The 24,013-nt window shown below is 37.4% G+C and overlaps 1 protein-coding gene across 14 annotated transcripts; it reads left to right on the top strand.

Annotated features, from left to right (window-relative positions):
• The first annotated feature begins 1,203 nt into the window (after positions 1-1,203).
• LOC117568149 (protein spinster) lies at positions 1,204-18,742 on the top strand. Of its 14 annotated transcripts, none has more exons than XM_052004050.1 (11): positions 1,204-1,324; positions 1,873-2,828; positions 2,896-3,037; positions 12,461-12,818; positions 13,851-14,177; positions 14,270-14,531; positions 16,773-16,871; positions 16,933-17,079; positions 17,143-17,287; positions 17,399-17,568; positions 17,887-18,742. In XM_052004050.1, the coding sequence occupies exons 1-10, from the start codon at positions 1,300-1,302 to the stop codon at positions 17,497-17,499; spliced, it is 2,562 nt and encodes an 853-aa protein (XP_051860010.1). In that variant the 5' UTR covers positions 1,204-1,299; the 3' UTR covers positions 17,500-17,568; positions 17,887-18,742. The 14 variants fall into 14 exon arrangements, with proteins under 14 accessions (XP_051860010.1, XP_051860009.1, XP_051860007.1 ...); XM_052004049.1 differs by lacking the exon at positions 1,204-1,324 and adding an exon at positions 1,560-1,713; XM_052004047.1 differs by lacking the exons at positions 1,204-1,324; positions 14,270-14,531 and adding exons at positions 1,560-1,776; positions 14,702-14,963.
• The last annotated feature ends 5,271 nt before the right edge of the window (positions 18,743-24,013 follow it).

Raw genomic sequence — 24,013 nt, 5'->3', positions numbered from 1 at the left:
TCCATTTGTTAAACTACCTCTAGGGAATGACTGAAAGCTTACTTTGACAGAATGATACAAAGCTCGAAGAACCTGAAAGTGTCGAAATTCATTCACCAAGCATTTATTGACTTGAATGAAAAGGGCGAATTGTCACTCACTTGGTTTCCCAATATTATATTCACAACTTAATGAAAGATTTTAAATTTATATATTTTTGTTCCTTTCCATAATTTTAATAGTAATACGTGCACAATTACGAAACTTATATTTTACTTATCTAGATAAAACTCAAAAACACTCATTGCTGTTGCTATAGCGCCCTATACATTTGGCATATGTCCGGTCCCTATGCCTATGTATCGCCAAATCAAACCCATAATGATGCCACGATACACTTCAAGCGCAATTGAAAGCATAAGTTGATTACGGGATAAGAGCAGAAATGAGCTTTTCTATTTGAATTACGTCGAAGCATCGAAGTACCTCTGAAAAAACATATCAGATATGCAAGTCTAGATGATTTTGATATCGCTACAATGCAATAACTCTACAAGGACTCGGACTTGTTCATGCTGATCGTGTTGCCAAATAGCAAAACTAGAGGAAAGATTTTGCTTTCTCAGATCGTGTCATGGCTCGGATGGTAAGAGATCCTTTTTTAAGTCGTGTTTAGATTTATATTCTATATGATATGATAGCGCAGCACAGTATATTTTGCGGAAAAATTACTGAAACCTTCAAAACAAAAAAAAAAACAAATAATTTGAACATTCAAATACTAATATCCATGCACAACAAATTTTTTTTTAACTTTCTTGTCGAATTTATGTTATTATAGCTCTTGATAAATGGATATGGATCTTCAATGCCAAAAATGAGTAGTTTTAAACCTAAATAAGTCGGAATACGTCGAAAACTAATTTCAAAATAAAGTTTTTATAATTTTTATATAGAATTTACTCTTATACATTGCTATTAATGTATAATATGTATACAACTACAATAATGTCAAAAACAAATTTAATTTATTATCGCGGCGGACCTCCTCACGGAACTATTCATATGCATACGTATTAAATCTTCTATATATTATATATATGTACATATGTATGTATGTATGTCGTCGACAATGAAGCGTAAGTTCAAAACAACCGTGTTAAATTCACTGATTGATAAGCAGTACAACGTCGACAATTGATTATTGTTTACTTGTTGGCGACAGTCTAAATCGAGCTTCTGTTTAAATAACACGTATATTTAACTAAACGGCAGTTTGTTTTATTTAAATCCTGAAAAACGGAAAACATTTATTGTACAATGCGTCGAGTTTTGCAAATTAGTGGTAAGCAAAAAACAATCAGCTGATTAACATACATACATACGTATGATATTAGGGAGCGGAATATTTTTGAACAAAAGAGCGAACGGCACAAAAGAGAATCTGTTATTTTAAGAGAAATCAAATGAACTGAGTGTCCAAACCTGTTGTATACATATTCACATGTATGTGTATGTGAGACTACGTGTTTGCTTGTGTTTATTGTGTGGAAAAACAAATGTGAACAGAGCGCATTTATTCAGTCAGCAATTTGACGCCAATGCAAACAGAACTGAGAGCGAAACGCTTAGAGTCGGAAAAAAATCAAGAAAAAAACAAAACATTGGAGAAAGCTACAAACAGAGACACGCACATACGGTGGCTCCACTTGAAACAAAATCCATATTTAATTCGTGAGTTAAACAAACAACGCAAAACGGCTAAACAACGCCAGATAACGAACAACATCTACCGAGGTGACTCAGCCAGTGGGAATTACATAAAATAATGATATCATTCGCATTCTATTATCCCACACATCGACATCTCAAATGCTCTTTTCTCCTCCACAGTCTGGGCGACACACTCTCTTCTGCTGCTTCTGCTTTTACAGCCACCTCTGCATTTCGCCCAAATCCAGCATCAATCCAGATACAGTATGACCAGCCCCGATAGCAACAATGTAGCCGAGTTCTCGCGCCGCTTGGCCACATTCTCGCTCAATGTGTACAACAAACTGATCACGCAGAAACCCAATCAGAACATCATCTTCTCACCCTTCTCAATTCAAACCTGTGCAGCCATGGCCCGCCTGGGAGCCGTAGGCGAAACAGCTGCCCAATTGGATCGCGGCCTTGGACTGATTTCGAATAATGAAGCACAGATTGCCGAGAGTTTCCACCATGTGCTCACAGCTTACGAGAACAGTAGCATTCTGCATATTGCCAACAAGATCTATATAATGACTGGTTTCGAACTCAAAGATGAGTTCAGTTCACTGATCTCCAAACAGTTTCTATCCGCTGTCGAACCCGTAGACTTTGCCAAAAATGTTGAGGCTGCAAGCAAAATTAATTCATGGGTTGAACAGCGTACCAACAACTTGATAAAAGATCTCGTTCCGCCCAGTGCTTTGGATAAGGATTCGAGATTGGTGCTGATCAATGCGATACACTTCAAGGGAAATTGGGTGCATCAATTCCCAGAACGTGATACCCGCAATGAACCTTTCCATTTGAACGACGCTGATAGCATTGAAGTACCCATGATGAACTTGAAGAAACGTTTCCGATATGCGAACCTAGGTGATCTGGATGCCACAGCACTAGAATTGCCCTACAAAGACTCGGACTTGTCCATGCTGATCGTGTTGCCGAATAGCAAAACTGGTCTATCACAACTGGAGGAGAAACTTCGCAGCACTCCCCTTTCCCAGATCACGGGAGCACTCTACTCGACCGATGTGATTGTTAAACTGCCGAAGTTTAAATCCGAGTTCGAGGTGGAGTTATCAGAGACATTTAAGCAGGTGAGTTCAGGATAAGCCCTAGTTAAATTATGAACTTCACTAATCCACTACTTGAAACTATCAATAGTTGGGTATGACTCAATTGTTCTCGAATGAGGCGGACTTTAGCAATATGCTCCAGAGTCCAGAGGAATTGAAGGTGTCGAAAATTATTCACAAGGCCTTTATCGATGTGAATGAGAAGGGTACTGAGGCAGCTGCAGCCACCGGTAAGTTTTAAAAGTTTTGTTGCTATTTCTTCAATTGCATTCCATCATTGTGTTGCACGTTGAGGTTGCATGCCTCTTTATTCACGTTTGTTCACGTTGTCTCTTCACTCTTGTCTGTTCTCATTTGGTAGGCGTGGTGGTGCGTACCAAACGCAGCATCATATCGCTCGAGGAACCCATCGAGTTCCATGCAGATCATCCATTCATCTATATGCTGGTCCATCAGCAGAGTCTTCCATTATTCTTGGGCACCGTTGTGCGGCTCGAAGCGGGAACTTCCGCCTCTTGTGCCCCAAAACTCAACGAACGCGACGAGCTTTGATGGCATCGCAAATAGATATAATTGTTTATAAAAACAACTTTAAATTACGGGTATTTTTATAGAATAATAAATCTTGCTTGTTACAATCGTATACCAATATTAACTGCAATAATCGTGGTAACTTTTAGTATTAAGTTCACCATCCATCAATCCACACTTTGCATTATATCGTATATGTTTAATAATGGACTTTTTATCCAAATGTTTTATGTCTTCCAATTCTACAGCTGTAATCATGTGTGGCATTACGTCCCTTAACTTTGAACCACAACCCATGATCTTCTATGCAAACAAACCCTTTTTCTACTATATTGCCAATAAACAGGGACTCATCCTTTTTGCCGGCAAAAAGCAACAATTTCCAGATGTTATCTAAATATTTGATTTATGATTTCAAACTGCGAAATATATATTTTGACATGTATTACAACTATTTGTGATAATAATAAAAGTATTAAAACAGAGTCTTCAAACGCAATCTAGTTTGGTCGATTATCGGGCAGGTTCATTTATGTTGTATTTTTAGCTTAATTAAATTATTTCAATTACATTATTAATGATTAATTGACCCCATTTGTTCAAAACTTAACATCGGTGCATGTCGTATGTGTGTTTTTTTTTTATTGGTTTGTCTATTTTTCACGGCAATGGTTGCTACTGGTAAATTCTCATTCGAACTGACGAAGCCCCTGGATTTCTTTGTTGATCATCCATTCTCTTATTACATTATTAATGCAATGAATACAGTTCTCTTTGCTGGCAAGCAATGTAACAATTTTGAGAAATATTTCCATACTTTATAGTACTATATATAGTCTATAGTCATTACAGTATAAATGATGTACTTTAATTACGTATGTACCTTAATTGAATCATTTAAACAGCATGACTAGCTCTACATATGTAAAGTTTGTTGTTACTCAATATTAAAAATCGTAATTAAATACAGTTCTTTTCATATTGTGTACTTTATTACAACTCTCATATTAATGGTAAATTATATAGGTGCACTTATATATCATCAAAACGCTAGAAAACTAACACGCTAACCAATATCTTCGCATTATATCTTGGACAATCATAATCAAAATTTATACTACAATCTTATTTGTTTTGTATATATGTATCTCTGTCATTTTAACAGCTATGATCATGGTTGGGTTCTCCATGCCCATGATGCCACAGGAGCCCAATCGATTCTATGCAGATCGGCCATTTAACTACTATATCACCGATAGGCAAAGAACTGTGCTCTTTGCTGGGAAGTTACTTAAACCTTAAATGTGATATGTATGATCTAATATCAATGCATTCCCATGATGGCAACCAATATTATAATATCTCTATTGTTTTAATACTAATCATGAATTTATTTGACTTGTAATAAACGCTCTCTAAATCCGCTAATAATTAATTTTCAATAACCTCAGGACTTCGTATAATGGCAGTATCGATGCTCGTTCGCAAACGCTTCTTCGTTAGACATCCGTTTGCATTCTTTATTATGTCCCAAAATAATATCTTGTTGTTCCAAGGCAAGCATGTGGGTTAACTAAAAAATCTATGTATATATATTGATATTACATAAAAAATTATATTTAATTATAATTTTATGAATTAATAAATACAAATAATTCTCCCTTGTGTACAAAATACTATTGCCTTTTTTAAATTAAATGCACAATATTTTTTTTTAATTTATATACTAATTAGGTATACCAGCAGTTGGATTTAAAACGACTTCAACGTCGCGCACAAAAAATTTATTTAAAAACAAATACTCGTTTACATTGAAAAGTGTTGCCAGCCTGAAATTGTGTTGGAGTTTAGTATTTTTTGGTATATTTTTCTGGCTTTGAAATGTATTTGTTTGAAATGTTGCTTGCGGTCACACTCCACCACAGATGTTGAAGAAAATAGCTTTCTTATAAAAGCTCAGTCCAATTAGTTTTTGAGTGAATGCAGACGTGTCGCGGACTTCATATTAAATAAAAATCGAAGCACTGCAAATGCATATAAAAAGTAAACGCCGCATTCGATTAGTCAACAGTGCATTCTAGAGTATATAAGCATTTTAAAAAGCTAATTGAAGAATAAATACGTGTGCAAGAACAAAAGTGATAAGCTATATATATTTATAAGGGATTTGAAACGTTGCCAAAGAGTAATTTTTGTATTATACAGTGAGCGAGCGAATAGAAATCTGCCACCAACACATATTTCCACATTCTCGCTTCCTATACAGTTTCTTCGTGCTCGTGCATCGCGTGTGTTTGCGCGGCATATTAAGCGTGCGTGTGTGTGTGTGCGAGTGAGTGTTTTTTTGTGTGTAAACGAGAGTCAAAAGAGACTGCAAAATATACACACATACAATACTTTGCGGCAACGTTTTGCTATCAAATTCGCTGAGTAAACTTTCGACTTCAGTGTTTTGCTGTTGTCCCGCTGCCAGTGAGAGTGTGTGTGTGTGAGAGAGAAGTGCAACAAGAGGCACGTGAATGTCGCAGAAACACCATCAGGCCTATCAACCGCTTGCAACTGCCGCGGCAGCCATGGATAATCCGGCGATGAGCAACAGCAGTAGCAGCAGTGGCAGCAACGATGACGTTGCCGGTTTGGAGCCACACGGTTTGCCTGCGACATACTCGTCACAACAACTCGTAGCATCAGATTTCGATTCGATGGAGCGACTACGAGGCAACGAGAGCGTGCCAACACAACCCCGCGCCATAACCGTTAGCCAATGGTTCACCGTTGGCGTCCTTTGTTTTGTCAATCTCATCAACTACATGGATCGCTTCACAATTGCGGGTAAGTTCAATTGGGTTCATTTAATTCGATTAGAGAGCAATTGCATCAAATGCAAAGAGTGCGGGTCACGCATGCAACGCTTAAATTGCCCATCAGCAACATCACTTTCTCTAATTGGAGATAAAAAGAGCTATTGTTCTTATAAAGAGAGCGCCCCTACTAAATTAATGGAACGCTTGCATGTGCATCGTATTAGAATTATTCTCTTTCAATTCCTGCCACACTCTTAAATTCTTCGCGCGGCTCGAAATTCGCGGAATTACAGGAGGGCGTTATTATGCGTATAAAAATACATGATATCCACTCTTACGAGAGGGTGATCCTACTCTTCTTTAAAAATAAACTAAGTCCTCTCTCTTCTATCGGTGTCTTGAAGTCTTTATAATGTACATAAGCCCACATGACATCCACTGCTTCAAAAGAGAAGGATGCGCAGGCGCATTTAAGTTCTAGCTTGATTTTGTTGATGTTGTTATCATCGCGTGTTTCATTGCTCTCTCTCTCTCTCTCTCTCTAAACACTGTTTATAAAGATAACGCAAGGTAATACGTTGGATTAATTTTGTTACGTCACAGCTACTAAATTGAGCTATTTTTATGACTGCGTGTGAGAATTGCGCACAGCGGAATATCACGGCATAAACAAGCTTTCCGATGAGTAATCACAGTTTACATTTGAATCATACGACCTGCGCTAATAGAATTCTCTTATCGTGTACTCACATTATTTTCTGTATATCACACCATGATACGACTTACTCCTCAACAATCAATCACTGGTCTAGTCAAATTTCGTGAAATCTTAACACTATTATGCGAAATAACCGCCTGACATGGTGCGATATCGCAAATCCGTCTCGACGGCTATGCGGGTATTATTTCGACTCCAAATGTTCCTCGTGATCGGAGACTGTTTATTCTAGGTCTGCATCGCATCGAAAAGAAATTTCATAAAGTACATATTTATAAAGAGTGTCGAATAATACTCGTCAAGAAACTCGCCACTCCACTGCTTGATCAGTTACAATTGTGTGTTTACTTGTAACTATTTTAATCGTATGGCGTGATCATTGCGTGAATCACAGCTTTTTTTTACAATCTCGACTCTGTAAGGAAAAATAATTGGAAACTTGTTTATGGGGAAAGATTACGCTAGCTCATTTCATGGCAAATAATACTCAAACCAGTTGCACAAATGGCCTGATTAGGTACACTTATTATACATCTCCACGTTCCACTTAATCATCGTGAAATCTACTATATTTATGGGTGTTTATTTTTAATTAATGGCAACCTTTCTGCACTGTATTTTAGAATTTTGCATTCCGGTTTTGCATATTCAACCTTTTTGTGCTTTTTGTCTGTTGAATTTAAACTTGAACTTTTCAGCTTAATCATCACATTTGCAACATGACCAATGACACTTGTCATTGATGATAACAGTGCGAGGCAACACTGCAAGCAACCCAAGGGCAAACAACATTCGAGAAAGTCGTTAACCAATACTCTTGCATTTTGGCAATACAATTATAGTACTTTTTAAGCCCCTGAAAGCTTTCTTAATTGACTTGCACATTTACTAAGCCCTTAATTACCAACCAAACCACAAACAATCGTATGATTCTTTTTTAATCGAAATCAAGTTGTCCGAGACTCATGACCGCGCATTAAACAGGAAATTATATTATTCTACATACTATATAATAATAATAATAATAATAATTTACACAAATTGAGCGATAAGTTTATCATACTTATATTATGCGAACTCATACGCGATATGCAGATTGAGCGTCATGCGGGATATTTATACGCTTATTCATGATTCACATTCATATTCGTATTCATCGTATCACACCACTTTGTTTGTCATTCGGGCGTGGGGGTAATTAGTTAACTCTTCTCTCCACTCTCGTTTACTTGCATTTGCTTATTGGGCATTGTTGCCAAAACAAACAGAAGATGATGTGATGCTCTTTTCTCATTCTCCTTGCATTTGTTTTTATGGTTATTAGGTATCAACAGGTTAAAGCAGTGCAAAGAGCTTATAACCTCTCGGGACCCCACTGAAATCTGTAGATTAACAGTGCTTTAACATGGCATTAACATGATAGTGAGTCGTTGCTGTTATGTGTTATATCTTGTAGCCGTTGGGTGTGGGGCTTTGTTTGTTCAAGTTATCGGCTCGTTAACAATTAGTTCGGATGCGGTTGCAGTTGATAACAGTTGATAAGAGCTATCGGTTATCGCACAATTTACGACTATTTGCTTCTTATCTGCAGTTGAACTTAGCAAACGTGGAATAAATTGCATTTAGCAATGCACATATGTATGTACATAGATAGGGCACGTGGCCAGAACAAGCTCAAACTAAATTGTGTGAGTGGCATACGTTTTATAGTCAAATTTGGTTGGTTAACCTTCAATGTTGCAAATTTTCGATTGTGCTTGGATTTATTATGTTGCGACACACGGCCACGACATGCTCATTATCATAATCGTATCGTACTCGACAAAACTGCGTTGAATGTGGCGAAACTTTTTTTTGGTTTTTATGGCACATTCAGACAGACATACGCTTTGCTCAAAAAACATCGCCTGATGTCTGCTTCGTTTAATGATATACGTTTAATTATAACTTAAAGCGTGAGCCGTGGCCTCAAAGTCTCCCACTTTGACCCCACTGTAGTACAAATGATCTCAGATTTTATAAATAATCGCATGACACGAGCCACATTTTATCGCCTGATATTTCGTTGCCTGGGTAATCCTCTCATTGCCGCCTCATTTGTAATTCACGTTCCCCAACAAAACAATTTTGGGTGTTTCATTCATTCAGCAAAATATCTGCTGATGCAAATTGTTGACAAACTACATTTATATATATGTTATATTATATATTTACAGTGAACTTTGTTCGCTGTTTTCCCAAAACAGCTAACAGTGATATAGATTTAAATATAAGTGTGTGAATATGCTTGCTTAGCTATATAATACTGTGAATATATATAGACAGACATCTGTATACAATTGTGTATATTTTGAAAACAGGCCATGCATTGCCTGATGCTTCTCTACGTAATCTTTTGGCAACATTCCAAAACACCCCTTAATGCCTCCCCCAAACAATACTCGTGCAATAATTGTCAACAATTTGTGGTCGATTGCAGTTGGAATTTGAAATTCAAAAAATAAATGAGAAAAGAAAACTAAAAGCAGTGATACTGACCATTCTGACCAAAACAAAAAAAACACTTGCTAAAGTATTACGTGATGTTTTACTATTCAATATTTGGAACGCTGTCCATTGTATCATTCAATAGATAATAATATTTCAAATTTTATTCCCTCAGTCGCTTTATTTCAATTTGCATAACACAAAATTGAAACTGTTGTCAAACTTTTGTTTAAATTATTGCAAAATGTAACCGAAATTGAAATTCCCATTCAAAACTTTCGTTTTGACAGCGACCTCAATCAAAATTTCACTGAAATGGGGCGTCTTTTACCTAATTATTAAATAAGTTTTCATATATGTATATATATTTATATTTAAATATAAGCAGAGTATGTCTCCTGTATAATTGTGATCTCTTCGAACCTTATACATAAATATTCACAACTAAATAAACATTTGCAATTTTGTTTAACGTTTCGTAATTTTCGTACAATGCTTGTTCCGATTTTGTGATTTGCATTGCCGTCAAAAACTGTCAGATGTTGACATCGTGTTGTTTTTAGCTGCATTTTACATTATTTCCCTTTTTTCTTTTCGCATTTCTCATTTTCGTTTTTGTTTTCTATGTCAATGACCGTCGCACAAAGACAAACGACAAGTGTCGACAGCAACAACCTGTAAAAAGCACAAATTGAATAAGCAAAAACAACAACTAAAACAACCGCAACAATAGAAAAGTTAACACTTTGAGAGTGACAGAGATGGAGAGAAGAGGAGAGAATGAGAGGCTGCGATCGTTCGGTCGGTCAGTCGGTTTTGTCTATGATAATCGAAGCGCGCAGAGCTGCTTAAAGCGATTTCTACTTTTTCCAAATGAAAGTCTTTTAAGCTTTCCCGAAATAAAACGAAAGGGGAAATTTGTTTATTAATAACATCAGTTAACGCTCTGAAGAAGCCTTTTAACTGACGCTGCAGATCGCGCGACTTTTCAAGGCCAATCAGAATTGCCAGAAACATTTTCATTCATATTAATGAGCCAGAGAGCTGCTTGACTTGTTTTATGTCTCCACTCCATGTATAATATTGCAATATCTCCATTCTTAGTCTCCAAGTGCGGCTAGTCAAGTGTCTGCTACTAACTGGAAGCGCTTAAGTTCCGTCTGACAAAATGTAACCGACAGTCTGAGTGCGAGCGAACGCGAACAATGGGAACAGAGCAACAGAGAGAAAGAGAGTGCGAGAGCGAGAACAACCAAAACTGGTTCTCGAATTACTCTCCAGTTTCTATAACCGGCAAAATATGTCGATTCTCTCTCGCAATATTGTATTTGGTATACACTTATAATAACAACAACAAGAACACAACGCACCAAGCCTTCGTCGCGACGTCTGGCCCCCTGCCAATCTTGGCTCTCATGCTCCTCCGTTCGTCCAACAACGAAGACAGCACAATGCTAAAAATGCCATAAACAAACGGGTGAACGGGCGAAACTTGCAAATTTTTGCCTGTACATGTTTGCTAGCTTACATGTACACACCCACACACTCGCGCCCGCACGCTTGTGGATCGAAGCTCTTACTCACAAACACACGCACTCACCAATGCAGGCGTTGAGAGAGACCAACACAACGTATGGATGCATACGTACATATGTATGAATGTTACACACCCCACATTGCTTTTATCGCGTGGCGCTCGCTGCTCAGTTGGCGTCCTCGTATCGTTACGTCACTGGCCAAACAAACGCGCTGATTGGTTGAAAAAATCGTACGATAAATTTCTCAAAAGCGAAATGTGCAAAAGACCCAGAAAATGAAATAATTAAACATAAAACGTCAGCCGACCGTTTGCGGTGGCTGCTGATTCACTTCGTTTGACTTCGTGCCACGTCGAGCGCAGCGTTCGTTTCGTGCTCGCTCTGTCGCTCGCTCAACGAACGACGGTCACAACTTGTTGAGCTTTTCGGCCAAGCTGTATTATCGTTGCTGGTGTGTTAATGTTACTAATGGTATTGGTATTAATATTGGAATTGGTATTGGTGTGTGCTGCTATTGATATTGCTAATGCCGGCTCTTGCGGCCGGCCTTCCCCTCGATATTTCTCACAATTCATTGACTAACGAATCTTTTTTTGGGTTTATATCTTCGCCATATTATTTGGTGAGTGCTTACGCACCCATAGAACCTTATGCCGTTAGCTGTGGGCAGTTATTAAAGGCCAATGCACGTATTTATAAAAATTCGTTTGGATTGTGCATCGTTAATTATAGGAAATTCAAGCATAATAAACGCAACGTTGATTTCAAATTTTAAGCGATGAACAGTTATTGTCTAGGTCGTGTTGACAATATAATTTATGGCCATTTAAGTGACTTGCATATCCGCCAGTTAATGAGAAATATATAAATACAGTCAAATATATATATAGATAGATGATCAGCCGGAAATACGAGCACGCGCATACGGAAAACCAGCTGGAAATGATAAATCATATGCATATTTTATAAAATGTTCTGGCTGAATTCGTGATTTCAGTTCTGTTTGTTCTTATCAATGCTGGCAGAAACAAAACAAACTGATATATTATATTTATCAACAAATTGGCCCGACATTGGCCAAGCTGATAATTGAAAATAATTGCGATATGAATAAGGTTACCAATTATTTGCTTACTTTTATTTGTTTACACTGCCATTCGATGGTATTTAGACAAGGCACAAATTAGCTTTCCTTTTGACATTGAAGTGCCATTATGAAATGTTAAGTATGTTACAGTTAGTATTTCTTAACATAGCAACATCAATACTGCTGCTATGGGAATGTTAACAGTGCTGTTAAGGGCAGCAGGTTAACAGTAATTAGGCAACTACTAAAGTTTACCTTATTTCAATGGGCGGCCATTAAAGGTTAAGCACAAATAGTTTCTCTCGTCGATCGCTTACTTACATAAAACATTCGTTATATGGATACGACGTTTACCTAAGCAATTAGCAACACCAGACCCAGCAACTAGCTATATACTAGATTTAACAATCACGCGCTAATCTATAACTAACTAACAGCAGCACTTGAGTAAACTATATCTTTCTTATTTTTCTCTCTCTTTCTTGCAGGTGTGCTAACTGATGTAAAGACAGACTTCGGTATAGACAACGATAGAGCGGGATTATTGCAGACAGCCTTTGTCGTCTCGTATATGGTGTTTGCCCCCCTCTTTGGCTATCTGGGAGATCGCTATCCACGTCGCCTGCTTATGGCCGTGGGTGTCACATTATGGTCAACAACAACAATTTTGGGCTCGTTTATGCATCAGTTTGGATGGTTCCTCACCTTCCGTGCCATGGTCGGCATCGGCGAGGCCTCCTACAGCACAATAGCGCCAACGATCATCTCGGATCTGTTCGTGAACAGCGTGCGATCCCAAATGCTGGCGCTCTTCTACTTTGCCATACCCGTAGGTTCGGGACTCGGGTGAGTTATCAACAAATGGAAATAAGATATAGTCAAATGGGGTATAGAGTATATAGTATGGTTAAAATAGCAGTTTTAAAAAGACAAGTAGAATCCTATAAAGAAAGACAGTAGGAAGTATAGACAGCATATTTATGAAATATTAAAGAAAATAAACGGTATTTTAACAGATCTTATCTTTCGGAAAATATTCCATTTACAAGCTAAATTCAAAATTTCTGAATCCTTAACAACTTCCAACAAAATGCTAACCTATTCTATTTGAAATGAGAAACTCAGAACCAACAGAATGCTAACAGACAGCTTTTAAACCTTATCATAGAAGTACTTTCCTATTCAAATGATTGAATTGAATTTAAACACAGCGCAACTGTTAAGAAGTACAGAATATAAACAGACCTTATCAGCATAGTTGATGCTTTCATATTTAAATGATTATTCCTTGTACAATCAAAATATAGTATTGTTGTTAAATCAAAGTCCAGAAAGTTCAATAAAATATGAACATAAAAGTACTGTTAGAACCTTATCACAGTGTCATATTCGATTCGAAACAATTATTGCAGGCGACTTTCGAATACAGGTCATTGGTAGTCTAGTCATAACTCGGGGGGTAATCTATCTCAGCAAGTGTGCCACATAGATAGTTGCGCAGACGAGGCTACGATTATGATTACTCGCCTGATAAGACAAGTCGCTGCTCTGTTATCAGCTGTCTAGTTCCGCGTAGTCACGTGTTTGCCTGCCACAGACTTTTGGCTGTTCTCGCGTGAGAAGCTGTCGCTGTGCTGTGTTCGCTGTTGATGATTTGATCACTTACGGGGTTGAGTTGAAAGTTTAATTGCACATAAATTTAGTGCTTTAGTTATTTATAGCAAATCAAATGCGAAATTTAAACTCAATTAAGTGGAATTCACTTAAGTGGGGTCAATTGGGGCCGCAACAAAAAAACATTTATGCAATTGCCTGCCAATGCAATGGCACTTCGTCAATTCCTCAACAACTAATTTATGCCCATTTCTATACACGCAGTTACATTGTTGGCTCAAAGACAGCGCATTTGGCCAACAACTGGCGCTGGGCACTGCGTGTGACTCCCATTCTGGGCTTGATCGCCGTCGTGCTGATCTTCCTCATCAAGGATCCCAAGCGTGGCGCCAGCGAGGCATCGCACAATCTGCAGCCCACATCCTTCCTGACCGACGTCAAGGAGCTGGTGAAGAATCGCTCGTTTATGCTCTCCACGGCCGGGTTCACGTGCGTGGCCTTTGTGGCCGGTGCACTCGCCTGGTGGGGACCAACCTACATCCACATGGGTCTCAGGATGCAACCCGGCAACGAGGACCTGCAGCTGGATGAGTAAGTATAGTCCTTGCACAGTGCGACCCTTTCTGAGAATAGTCCTTTACATCACATCATCTGAATCTGTTGTTGTTGCGTTAAACGAATAGTGTTAGCTACAAATTTGGACTCGTCGCAATGGGCGCTGGCCTCATCGGAGTGCCATTGGGATCTGTGCTCGCCCAGCGTTTGCGCGGTCGCATCGAGAACTGTGATCCGTACATCTGTGCGGTTGGATTGTTTATATCGGCGCCCATGGTCTTTGCCGCGCTCATCTTGCCACAGACGAATGGCACGATGTGCTTCATCTTTGTGTTCATTGCGCAGGTTACGCTCAATCTGAGCTGGTCTATTGTCGCCGACATGTTGCTGGTAAGCATCTCTCTCGACAGCAGCAACAGCAAGTGCAACAGCAACAGCAACTAACTATTTGTCCCAGTCTCAGTTTTAAAAGCTCCCTTTTTTGCTTAACACACATTTTGTTAACCGTTTTTTTTTGCCTGCCTCTTTTGCCTCTTGTTAACCCGCCATCCGTTCAATAGAGTCTCATTCGTGTTTGGCCTTATTACAATGATCGCTGGGTTGCTGGGCGTGCCGCTGGGTTCAGTTCTATCGCAAAAGCTAAGGAAACGCTTCCCCACCGCCGATCCAGTCATCTGTGCCGTTGGCCTGCTGCTTAGCGCTCCGCTTTTGACCGGCGCCTGTTTGATTGTTTCCAGCCAAACGGCTGTCACATATGTATTAATCTTTTTCGGTCAATTAGCTTTAAACATGAACTGGGCAATTGTTGCGGACATTTTGCTGGTAAGAGAAACGCATACAACGAAAACCAAACCAATCGAAAGAATGTATGATAAAACACACATTGCTAACAAATTTAATTTTGTAACCACTATCACCAAATTGTTGTATAAAAATGTACACTTTTTTTTGCTTTCGTAATTTTGCACTTTAGTTAATATTGAATTTGTGTGTAAACATTTATTAACTTTTTACTGTTATAATACCACAATATCCCACACATACACGCCACGCTTACTCCAAACACACATAGACACACCCTCTAATACCCTTAGCCTCATTACTTGGTTGCGGTGCATTCATTTTGTTTATTGGTGAAAGTTCCCCCTAAACTCATCCTCCTTGACTTCCTTAGCTTTGATACCCGCTATGAAAAAGGTAGAAGGGTCTAATGGTGCAATTAAAAATGTAACAAGCAGCGGGATCAATTATATTACAATAATATCTGAAATGAGAAAACTGTTCAAGATCCAATAGATTGTAGTAAGTAGCTAATGTTGGAAACATTGCTTTATTTTTCGTAATAATACTAATCACTTTCTGAATCCCCAAAATTTCATTACAATCGCTTAAAAAACTTGAAAGTTATACAAAAATCAGTTCATAGAATGAAAATCACCTATTACGGGTATCTCAAAGTCGAGCAGACTCGCCTGCAGTTGAATCACATTCTTATGCACATGGAATTGGGGGAGATAACCACCCCCAAAACAGAAGTCAAACCCCCTGAGGGTGCTATACTGAAAAGAAATTCAGAAATTACATTACACATTCATTCTTGCATCCTCCCCCAAAAAACATTTTGCATCCTCCACCATTTCATTCCGAGCGATGAGTTTGAACTAGACATTCCTTTGGAATGGGAGAGATTATTTATGTGTCAGTCACGTTTCAACAAACAGTTGCACAACCTCATTTTTTGTTCAGCTGATCATCAGCTGAGGCATATTAGAATAGCTTGGACTATTTTGGGGCGCGCATCAGTTCCGCTTTGGCTACGCGGCGTATGAGCAATGTGCGTTCGCTTCCTCAGCTGTTTGCGTTTGCGTTTGCTCCGCAAATAGCCAAATTTTAATTGGCCTTTCGTTCTCAGCGCTGATTATCTAACCAGGTCCAAAAGAGCTGAGAAGTGGCGCCATCGCATTGCCGTAGTATTTATTATTGTACATTTTAGGCTTGTAGTTTGCTTTTGTTATTGTTTACGTAGTGGTAACCAGTCTCGCCTATGATTTAGCTTTATTTTATTGCAATGGATATCGAATATTTTAAATGCTTCTTTGCTTATTATATTTATTTTATTTTTTTGCTTTTCTAAACACGCTCACACCTTGCATCACACATATCCCTTGTACACACACATTTATTTTTTGTTTATAACAGTAAACAGTTAATGTAGATATTTGATTTTTGTTGTAAAAAGAAAAACTTTTGCGAAAATGTAGACAACAAATTGCCACAGTCAAAGTCGAACATTTTGTTTCGGTCAGTCGCAGCAGACGGTCGGTCGGTTAGAACTGTTCCCATGCGCGCATAAGCCAGCTGTTCCCACTTTCGATTAATGTAAGCGGCGACGCAAACCCAATTGGCGTCCCCGCTACGACCTTGTACTGAAGTGGCGCCATCTCTTGAGAGCTTTCGAAGCTGTAGAACTTTTGACTGTGGCTTTTGCACATCTTTCACTTATTGGCACTGCTTGTAACTACTTGCTATTCTAATTAATGCTGTTGTTCTTGTTGTTGTTGTCGGTAACACTGCTTGTTTAGCTTTATCACTTTAAAGTACATCACTAATTGAACCTCTTGCTATATACAGTATGTGGTGGTGCCCACACGCCGTTCAACTGCCGAAGCCTTCCAAATTTTAATCTCACATGCTCTGGGCGATGCCGGCAGTCCGTATTTGGTGGGCGCAGTAAGTAAAACTAATGAACGAGGAATGAACAATTTGATTAATTAACCTTTTCTAACTTTAGATATCCGTTGCAATTAAAAACCATCTAAGCTCGGAGCCAAAGATGATCAGCAATCAGAGCTTCCAGAGCATGTCGCAAGTGTTGGAAAACGCAACGGAAACCGTCACCAACACTCTCAAAGACATGTCATTCAGCCCAAGAGTAGGCGTAAGTAAATCTCACTTTTTTTGTAATTCGTATATTAAGTAAATTTCTACCTTCCACCCACAGAGTTCGGAGGATGTTATCAAATTCGAGGCGCTACAGTATTCACTTTTCTCCACGACCTTTGTGGAAGTGCTGGGCGGAATTTTCTTCCTGTTCACCGCATGCTATGTGATCAAGGACAGACGCAGAGCCGCTCAAGAGTCTATGGGTAAGCATTAAACTAAACTAGCAAATACCCCGGGGTATGCCAAGTCCAATCTACTATTCTAAAATCTTTACTTCGATTTCGGTACACTTTTGGCGCCGCTCTCAACATTAGCTAAAGAATTGAGACTGGCGCCAGGCGAGAACAAGAAAGATATCTTCGATTCGGAGTGTCTGGTCATGTGCACCGATATTGCATTGCGAGAGCGTGCGTGACAACATTAACCACGCCACTATGACTCCTAGTATTTGTAGCTACCTACTTATTTCGGCCAAATGTTCTCGGTAGGTGGCTTTTACCAAAATTGTCCAAATTCTGTTTCGTTTCGTTTGTTTGTCGTTGGTTGAAACTAACCGAAAACCATGTTGAGAAGGTCAAACTTCCGTGATCCCATAGTCATAATACCTACACACAAACACACACATACCCATACACATTTACATATACACGTACAAAAACGCCAAAAACGCTCTCGTAGAAATGTTAATGCTGCCCAATTCGTGATGCGATCGCTTTATCTGTCCCTAACATCTCGTTTAATGTTATCTTTTAAGGATTCCGACTGATTCTTATTTAATACAATCCAATATCTATTCTTGCAGAATCCAACAATCCGCCACAGATCGCTAATAGGCCGGAGCTAGTGGGCTAATATCGAGCGATCCATGAAGTCCTACAGCGCACTCAATGCGTAGGTCTTTTGGGTGAAATGTTACTGACTGAAAATCATCTATAAAATAATTTATGAATACACCTCATGCACATACATACATACATACATCTACGTACGTAAATCAATAATCACACTACATACGTATATATATATATATATATATATATATATACATACATATAATTTAACACACACACAAACACACACACATATTGTCGTATTATTTGTAAGACAAAAGCAATGTGTATTCATTAGGGCGCATGTTCCTATCAAATCAGTTGATAACGACAGACAGCTATACACTTATCAAAAGCGCGTGGATCACAAGTCATAATCATCATATTCTGTACTCCTCCTATTGCATAGACATGTAATTACTTTTAGGTCATATTTAATTTTACACCACAAAAACATTTGCTCCTTTGTCTTTAAGTTTTACCTGATTCAACAAATATATATGAACAAACCCCATTTATTGTAAATAGTTCGGCATAAATTGGAATTTCAGTTTGAATTAAATGAACTCTCTCGTTTATCTCAGGCATGAATGGGGTATTATATAAAAATTGTGTATATAAAATTAATATATTTAACGCCCGGCCATAAGTGTTAAGCGCGAAGTCTCTATATACATACGTAGATATATGCATATTATAAATATTTTAATTATATATTATTAAATTTATTTGTATCTGTAACCGTAGTTAGTGCGTTTAACAAATTGGTCTTTAAACCAAAAGCGAAAAGGAAATAAAAGCAATCTGAAATAATATAATCACTAATTCGAGATTAATTCGATTCATTCTATATGGTATGCGCTCTTTAATTCGTAAGTATTTTATATATAAGAGTATCGCAACATTTCCAAGCAAATAAATTCAAGAATACTTGTGTTCCATCGCTCCATAAAACTTAAAACCATTTGATTATTCCATAATAATATGAGTTTTTCCAACATAACGAGTAAAATGCGAAAAATAGCTATTACTTGTGAGGACTCCACAACGAACTGATAATGAATTTGCGACGGAGGTTAAGCGGTTTGACCTATATTATGTATTGATTACGTTCGTATTTTTTTTAATTAATCTCTCTGTGCATGCATGAAAGCTTAATCAAACTCAATTTCTATTCTGATGGAAAATAATATATTCTTGTATACCAATTTTTAACAAGTAAGAAAGCTACAGTCGAGTGTGCTCGACTGTGAGATACTCGCTACCCATTTTGAATAAAAGCAAAATATTGCTGTATTATTATCAAAATATATTAAAATAATAACCACAAAATTACTTTAAAATGTCATATGGTATATTTGGTATATCAATGTGGTACTACGTTCAAGATATACTATAGAGTGCAAAATATACCAGATTGTCAAGGCAACTAAGACTCCTAGTATTCAGGAATCACAAAGACTATAGTTGTTGTATGTACCAAAATTCGCAATTCTAGCATTGTGGAAAGTAGACGTGGCAACAATTTGAAACAAACTTGATTGCCTGCAAACATAACATATAGTCTCTGAGATCTAGGTGTTTATACGAACATGACTAGATCGTCTCTCCTGTTGACGCTGATCAAGAATATATATATACTTTATAGGTAAAAGATGCCTTCTTCTACCTGTTACATACATTTCCCGCCGGAACAAAGTTATAACACCCTTCTACCCTATGGGTAACGGGTATAAACATGCGAGTGCGCTCAGTATGAAAATTAAGAACGGTAAGGTCGAGTGTACCCGACTGTAAGATACCCGCAACTCATTTTCAATAAAAGCAAAACAGTGCATTTAAATGTACAAACTTAATATACCGAAAACATATTTAAATATTGAATTTGGTATATTCAAATAACAAGTGCTGTCAAAAAATTATAGCTCTGAGATCTATGTGTTCGTAGGGACAAACAGACGGACACGGCTATTTCGCCTCGGAAGTTGTCGCTTATCTCGAATACATATATTTTATGGGGTCGGAAATATCTTCTTCAGCCTGTTATATACATTTCCTGCCGGAAAAGATTCACTTTATTTAATTAAATACAATATTCGCCAATTAAAATAAATCTCAAGTTCACCCTATATACTGTAGCTCAAAAATTGTATATTTGAAATTGATTATACGAAAACGTATAGTATGAGTTTGGTTCTTATATAATCTATACACAAATATAAAAAGAGCTAAATGAGTAATTCGTCTTGTCTAGTTTAACACAGATGAGCTTTACGAAGCAGCAGCAAACTGACTCTCACAACTCTTGCGAGAGCAGCGTTATCGCTTATTGTAAATCGGCTGGTTTTATTCTAAATCGTAGCTTAGCTGATCATAATTTCTACTCACGAACTTAGTCACAATTTTCACATTTGTACGAACACTTGCTTGTGGAATGGAAATAATGGAGGCGGATCGTATTTACATAGAGATTGCTTTCAATGCGGAATTTATATATTTAAAAAGGGGGAAATAAGATGTGTAATTAGCAATTGGCAATATGGGCTTATCAATAAGTAGCAATGTGGCAATATGGCAATGTCAAAATGGTTCCCATGCCAGAAGAATAACGTTCATCAATATGCGAAAAGGAATACCAGACGGATTATCTTAAAACATTTCGATTGACCTATCTCGCTTTCGCGCCCGGAGTAAAATTGGACAAGAGTGTTGTTGATGTTCATCATTGCGCTCTCTTCTTGAGCGTGACAATGACAATACAAAACAAACTTTATGATTCTATTATTTTTTTTGTTTAATGTTTTTATAACAAGAATTTGTGGATGGAATAGAAAAAAACTCCTAAATATCAAGTTAATAAAACAACATAATTAAAGCAATAAAGGTCATGTTATTTTGTTTCCACTCTTATGTCATTAAAAAATTTCTTAGCACTTCATCTTATTTGGATCGCTTTCGTAACCAATAACTGAAAATAGAACAAAATCGGAAGACATTTTTTTAAATCATGATGACTGGTAAAATAGGTACTGGATTGATGAAGTTCGTGGACAGTAGTTGGAATATCACGTTTCTATACAAATCAAGTTTCTGTGCAAGGAAGTGGTAATTAGGGTCACATCTCATTAATGTCAATTTAGGGGTAATAAAGATGCAATTTAATTAGGGTCACCTATTGAAATGTCAAGTGTGAGGTAATAAAGATGCAATTTAATTAGGGTTAGCTGTGGAAATGACAAGTGTGGGATTTGTGTGACGAATCGTACGCGACCCGAGACGGGGCGATGAAAGGATCGGGGTCGGGGGCGTTTCGTCAGACAAATCCTTCGGAGTCGGGGTCGAGGTCGCTTGTCCCGAGACGCCCTCGAGGTCGGGGTCGCATTCGGTCTCGCATTCGGGGTCGCAATCGAAAACGATTCGTAGATCGAGGGCGAAAACGTATGACGAACACGTGCTACGATACGCTCTCGAGGTCGAGACCGAATGCGACCCCGACCTCGAGGGCGTGTCGGGAGAAGCGATCTCGACCCCGACCCCTAGGGCGTCTCGGGACAAGCGACCTCGACCCCGACCCCGACTCCGAAGGATTTGTCTGACGAAACGCCCCCGACCCCGATCCTTTCATCGCCCCGTCTCGGGTCGCGTACGATCAGATAAAAATTGTCGAAGTTATAAAAGAAATACTTTTGTATGGGCAAAAACGCCTACTTACTAGGGGTCTTAGTTACTTTGGCTGACAATCTGGTATATTGAGCCGTCTATGGTATATTTTGAATGCGGTACTATATTGATATACCAAACATACCATTTGGTATATTTTTAGTATTTTTTAAGTTTTTTCGGTATATTTTCAAAATGATACCGCAATATTTTGCCTTTATTAAAAATGGGTAGCGGGTATCTCACAGTCGAGCACACTCGACTGTAACTTTCTTACTTGTTTTATGCTGTGTTATCAAATTGCAACGGAAAGTTTTAAGTGGTCTTTGGACTTTAAATTATCGATGCAATAGGATATTTTTGTTTGTGCTGATTAGTCGCCGTTGCGACGAGTTTATGTTAGAATATGATCTTTATGAGAAAGCATTTGGAAGTTAGGGGAATAATTACGTGAAATTGTAACGTTCGAGTAGTGAGTGCGTTAGTGGTATATGGTATGGTATGGTATCATATAGTATTACTTTCAAAATATACCATATCATACAAAATATACCAGATTGTCAACCAAAGCACCGAAAATTCGACTGCACCAGCTTGTTTTTTGCCATATACAACTATTTATTTTAAACAATCTATAATTTTTATTTGATCACAACAAAGTTTAACTTTAAAATGCATAAAAAAAATTCGTTCATTCGTTAAAGCGTATCTTTCAATGTATATTCGGCAAATTCTCTATCTCTTTTGATCCTGTGCTAAAGAGGTAGTTTATTTAATGTCTTGAAAACAAATAAAAATGCGATTGCTACAATACATTTATATAATAAAGTGGCACAGCTTCAACTCTATTAAAGCACTTATGTTTTTTTTTCTTAGGATCCTAGGCCTTATATAGTAAACATTTAATTTAAATCTCTAAAGTATATCTCTTTGAGGACCCTTTTCTATTTGAAAAGGACATTTTTGCTTATTTAAACATTGAATTTAAATCTCTAAAGAACTTCTCTTTAAGGACCCTGTTCTATTTGAAAAGGATATTTTTGTTTATCTATACCACCACGTCACACCGAAATGTGCTTGAGAAAATGTTGTATTATTTTAGTTTTTGTAATATTTTATTAGGTTTTATTATCATAATAAAGTTTACCACTTCAATACTATATTAAATGTTGCAAATAACGACAGGATTGGGATTTATAAATAACAACATTTAATTAAAAAATTCCTGGTTTAAATTCAGAAATAATAGCATATTAGGTAATTAGTTAGAAACCCAATCAATATTTTGTAAGTCCCACTATTTACTAGTTTTGCAAAATAATCCATTATATGATATCAAGCTGGGTTTATAACTCAAGAGGGGTGTACTATTTCGAGACAAGCAGAAAATCGTGCGCTGCAGATAGGTAACAGATAGTCTTATACAAACAGGCACCGCTGCGCATTTACGATCTCACACCATCTGCCAGAACGCATGATCGGACCTGCATGCGTCATAAACTTAAGCGATATAAGATAAGGTTATCCTACTTTACAACTGTCCAGACTAATAAACTATGAGATAACTATTGATTATAAGGCTACCCATTGTAAACTATAAACAGATAATAATTAGACCTAAACAAACATTAGTTCTTAAGATATTGTATATATAAACCCTGCATATTCCACAATAAAATCAGTTCTTAACGAAAACTCGTGGTATTCACTTCTCCGTGCTCAATTTGTTTCAAGCACAGATTGCGGCAACGAAATTGTAACTGGTATCAAGAACCGGTGGCAGACAAAAAACAAACTTTTCAGCTAACATTATTTACAAGTTCTAAACTCAATTAATATTTTGTAAGTATGTATTATTGTCCACTATTTACTAGTTGTGCAAAATAAACCATTATATGGTATCAAACTGGGTTTAAAACTCAAGAGGGGATAAACCGTAATATCGATTTGACCCTACATATTCAGGTATTTAAGGCGGAGATCTACTATTTTATCTACCTATAACCAACCTACCTATGTATACCTATCAATCAATATTAGTAAATACGGAAAAATAAAGAAGAAGAAAGTAAGAATGTATTATCTTGCCAAAAAGTTTTATACAATTTGTTAGCTCGCCAGTCTAATCATTTTAAAATACTATATTAATTTTAAAATATATACTGAGCATGTGAAATACGCAAATTGGCATTGCAATCAGTTTATTGACATTAATTAAACACAACCACTCTAAAGAACAATTATCAACGTATAAGAAATACACACGTATGAAATTACTCTCAAGTACTTACAAAATATAAAGATTTGTTTACATATGTTAGTAACTGCATATTTTTTCAAATTTATATTTAATCTTTTGTATTTGAGTATAGGAACACACACATACATTCATTTTCAACAAAATCTTATCGCTCTTTTTGAGAATATAAATTGTTTTGC

This window comes from Drosophila albomicans, chromosome 3, assembly GCF_009650485.2.
Source record: "Drosophila albomicans strain 15112-1751.03 chromosome 3, ASM965048v2, whole genome shotgun sequence".
In the NCBI taxonomy this organism is placed as follows: Eukaryota; Metazoa; Arthropoda; class Insecta; order Diptera; family Drosophilidae; genus Drosophila; species Drosophila albomicans.
Note: the sequence above shows the minus strand (reverse complement) of the source record. Positions and strands in the feature narration are given on the sequence as shown.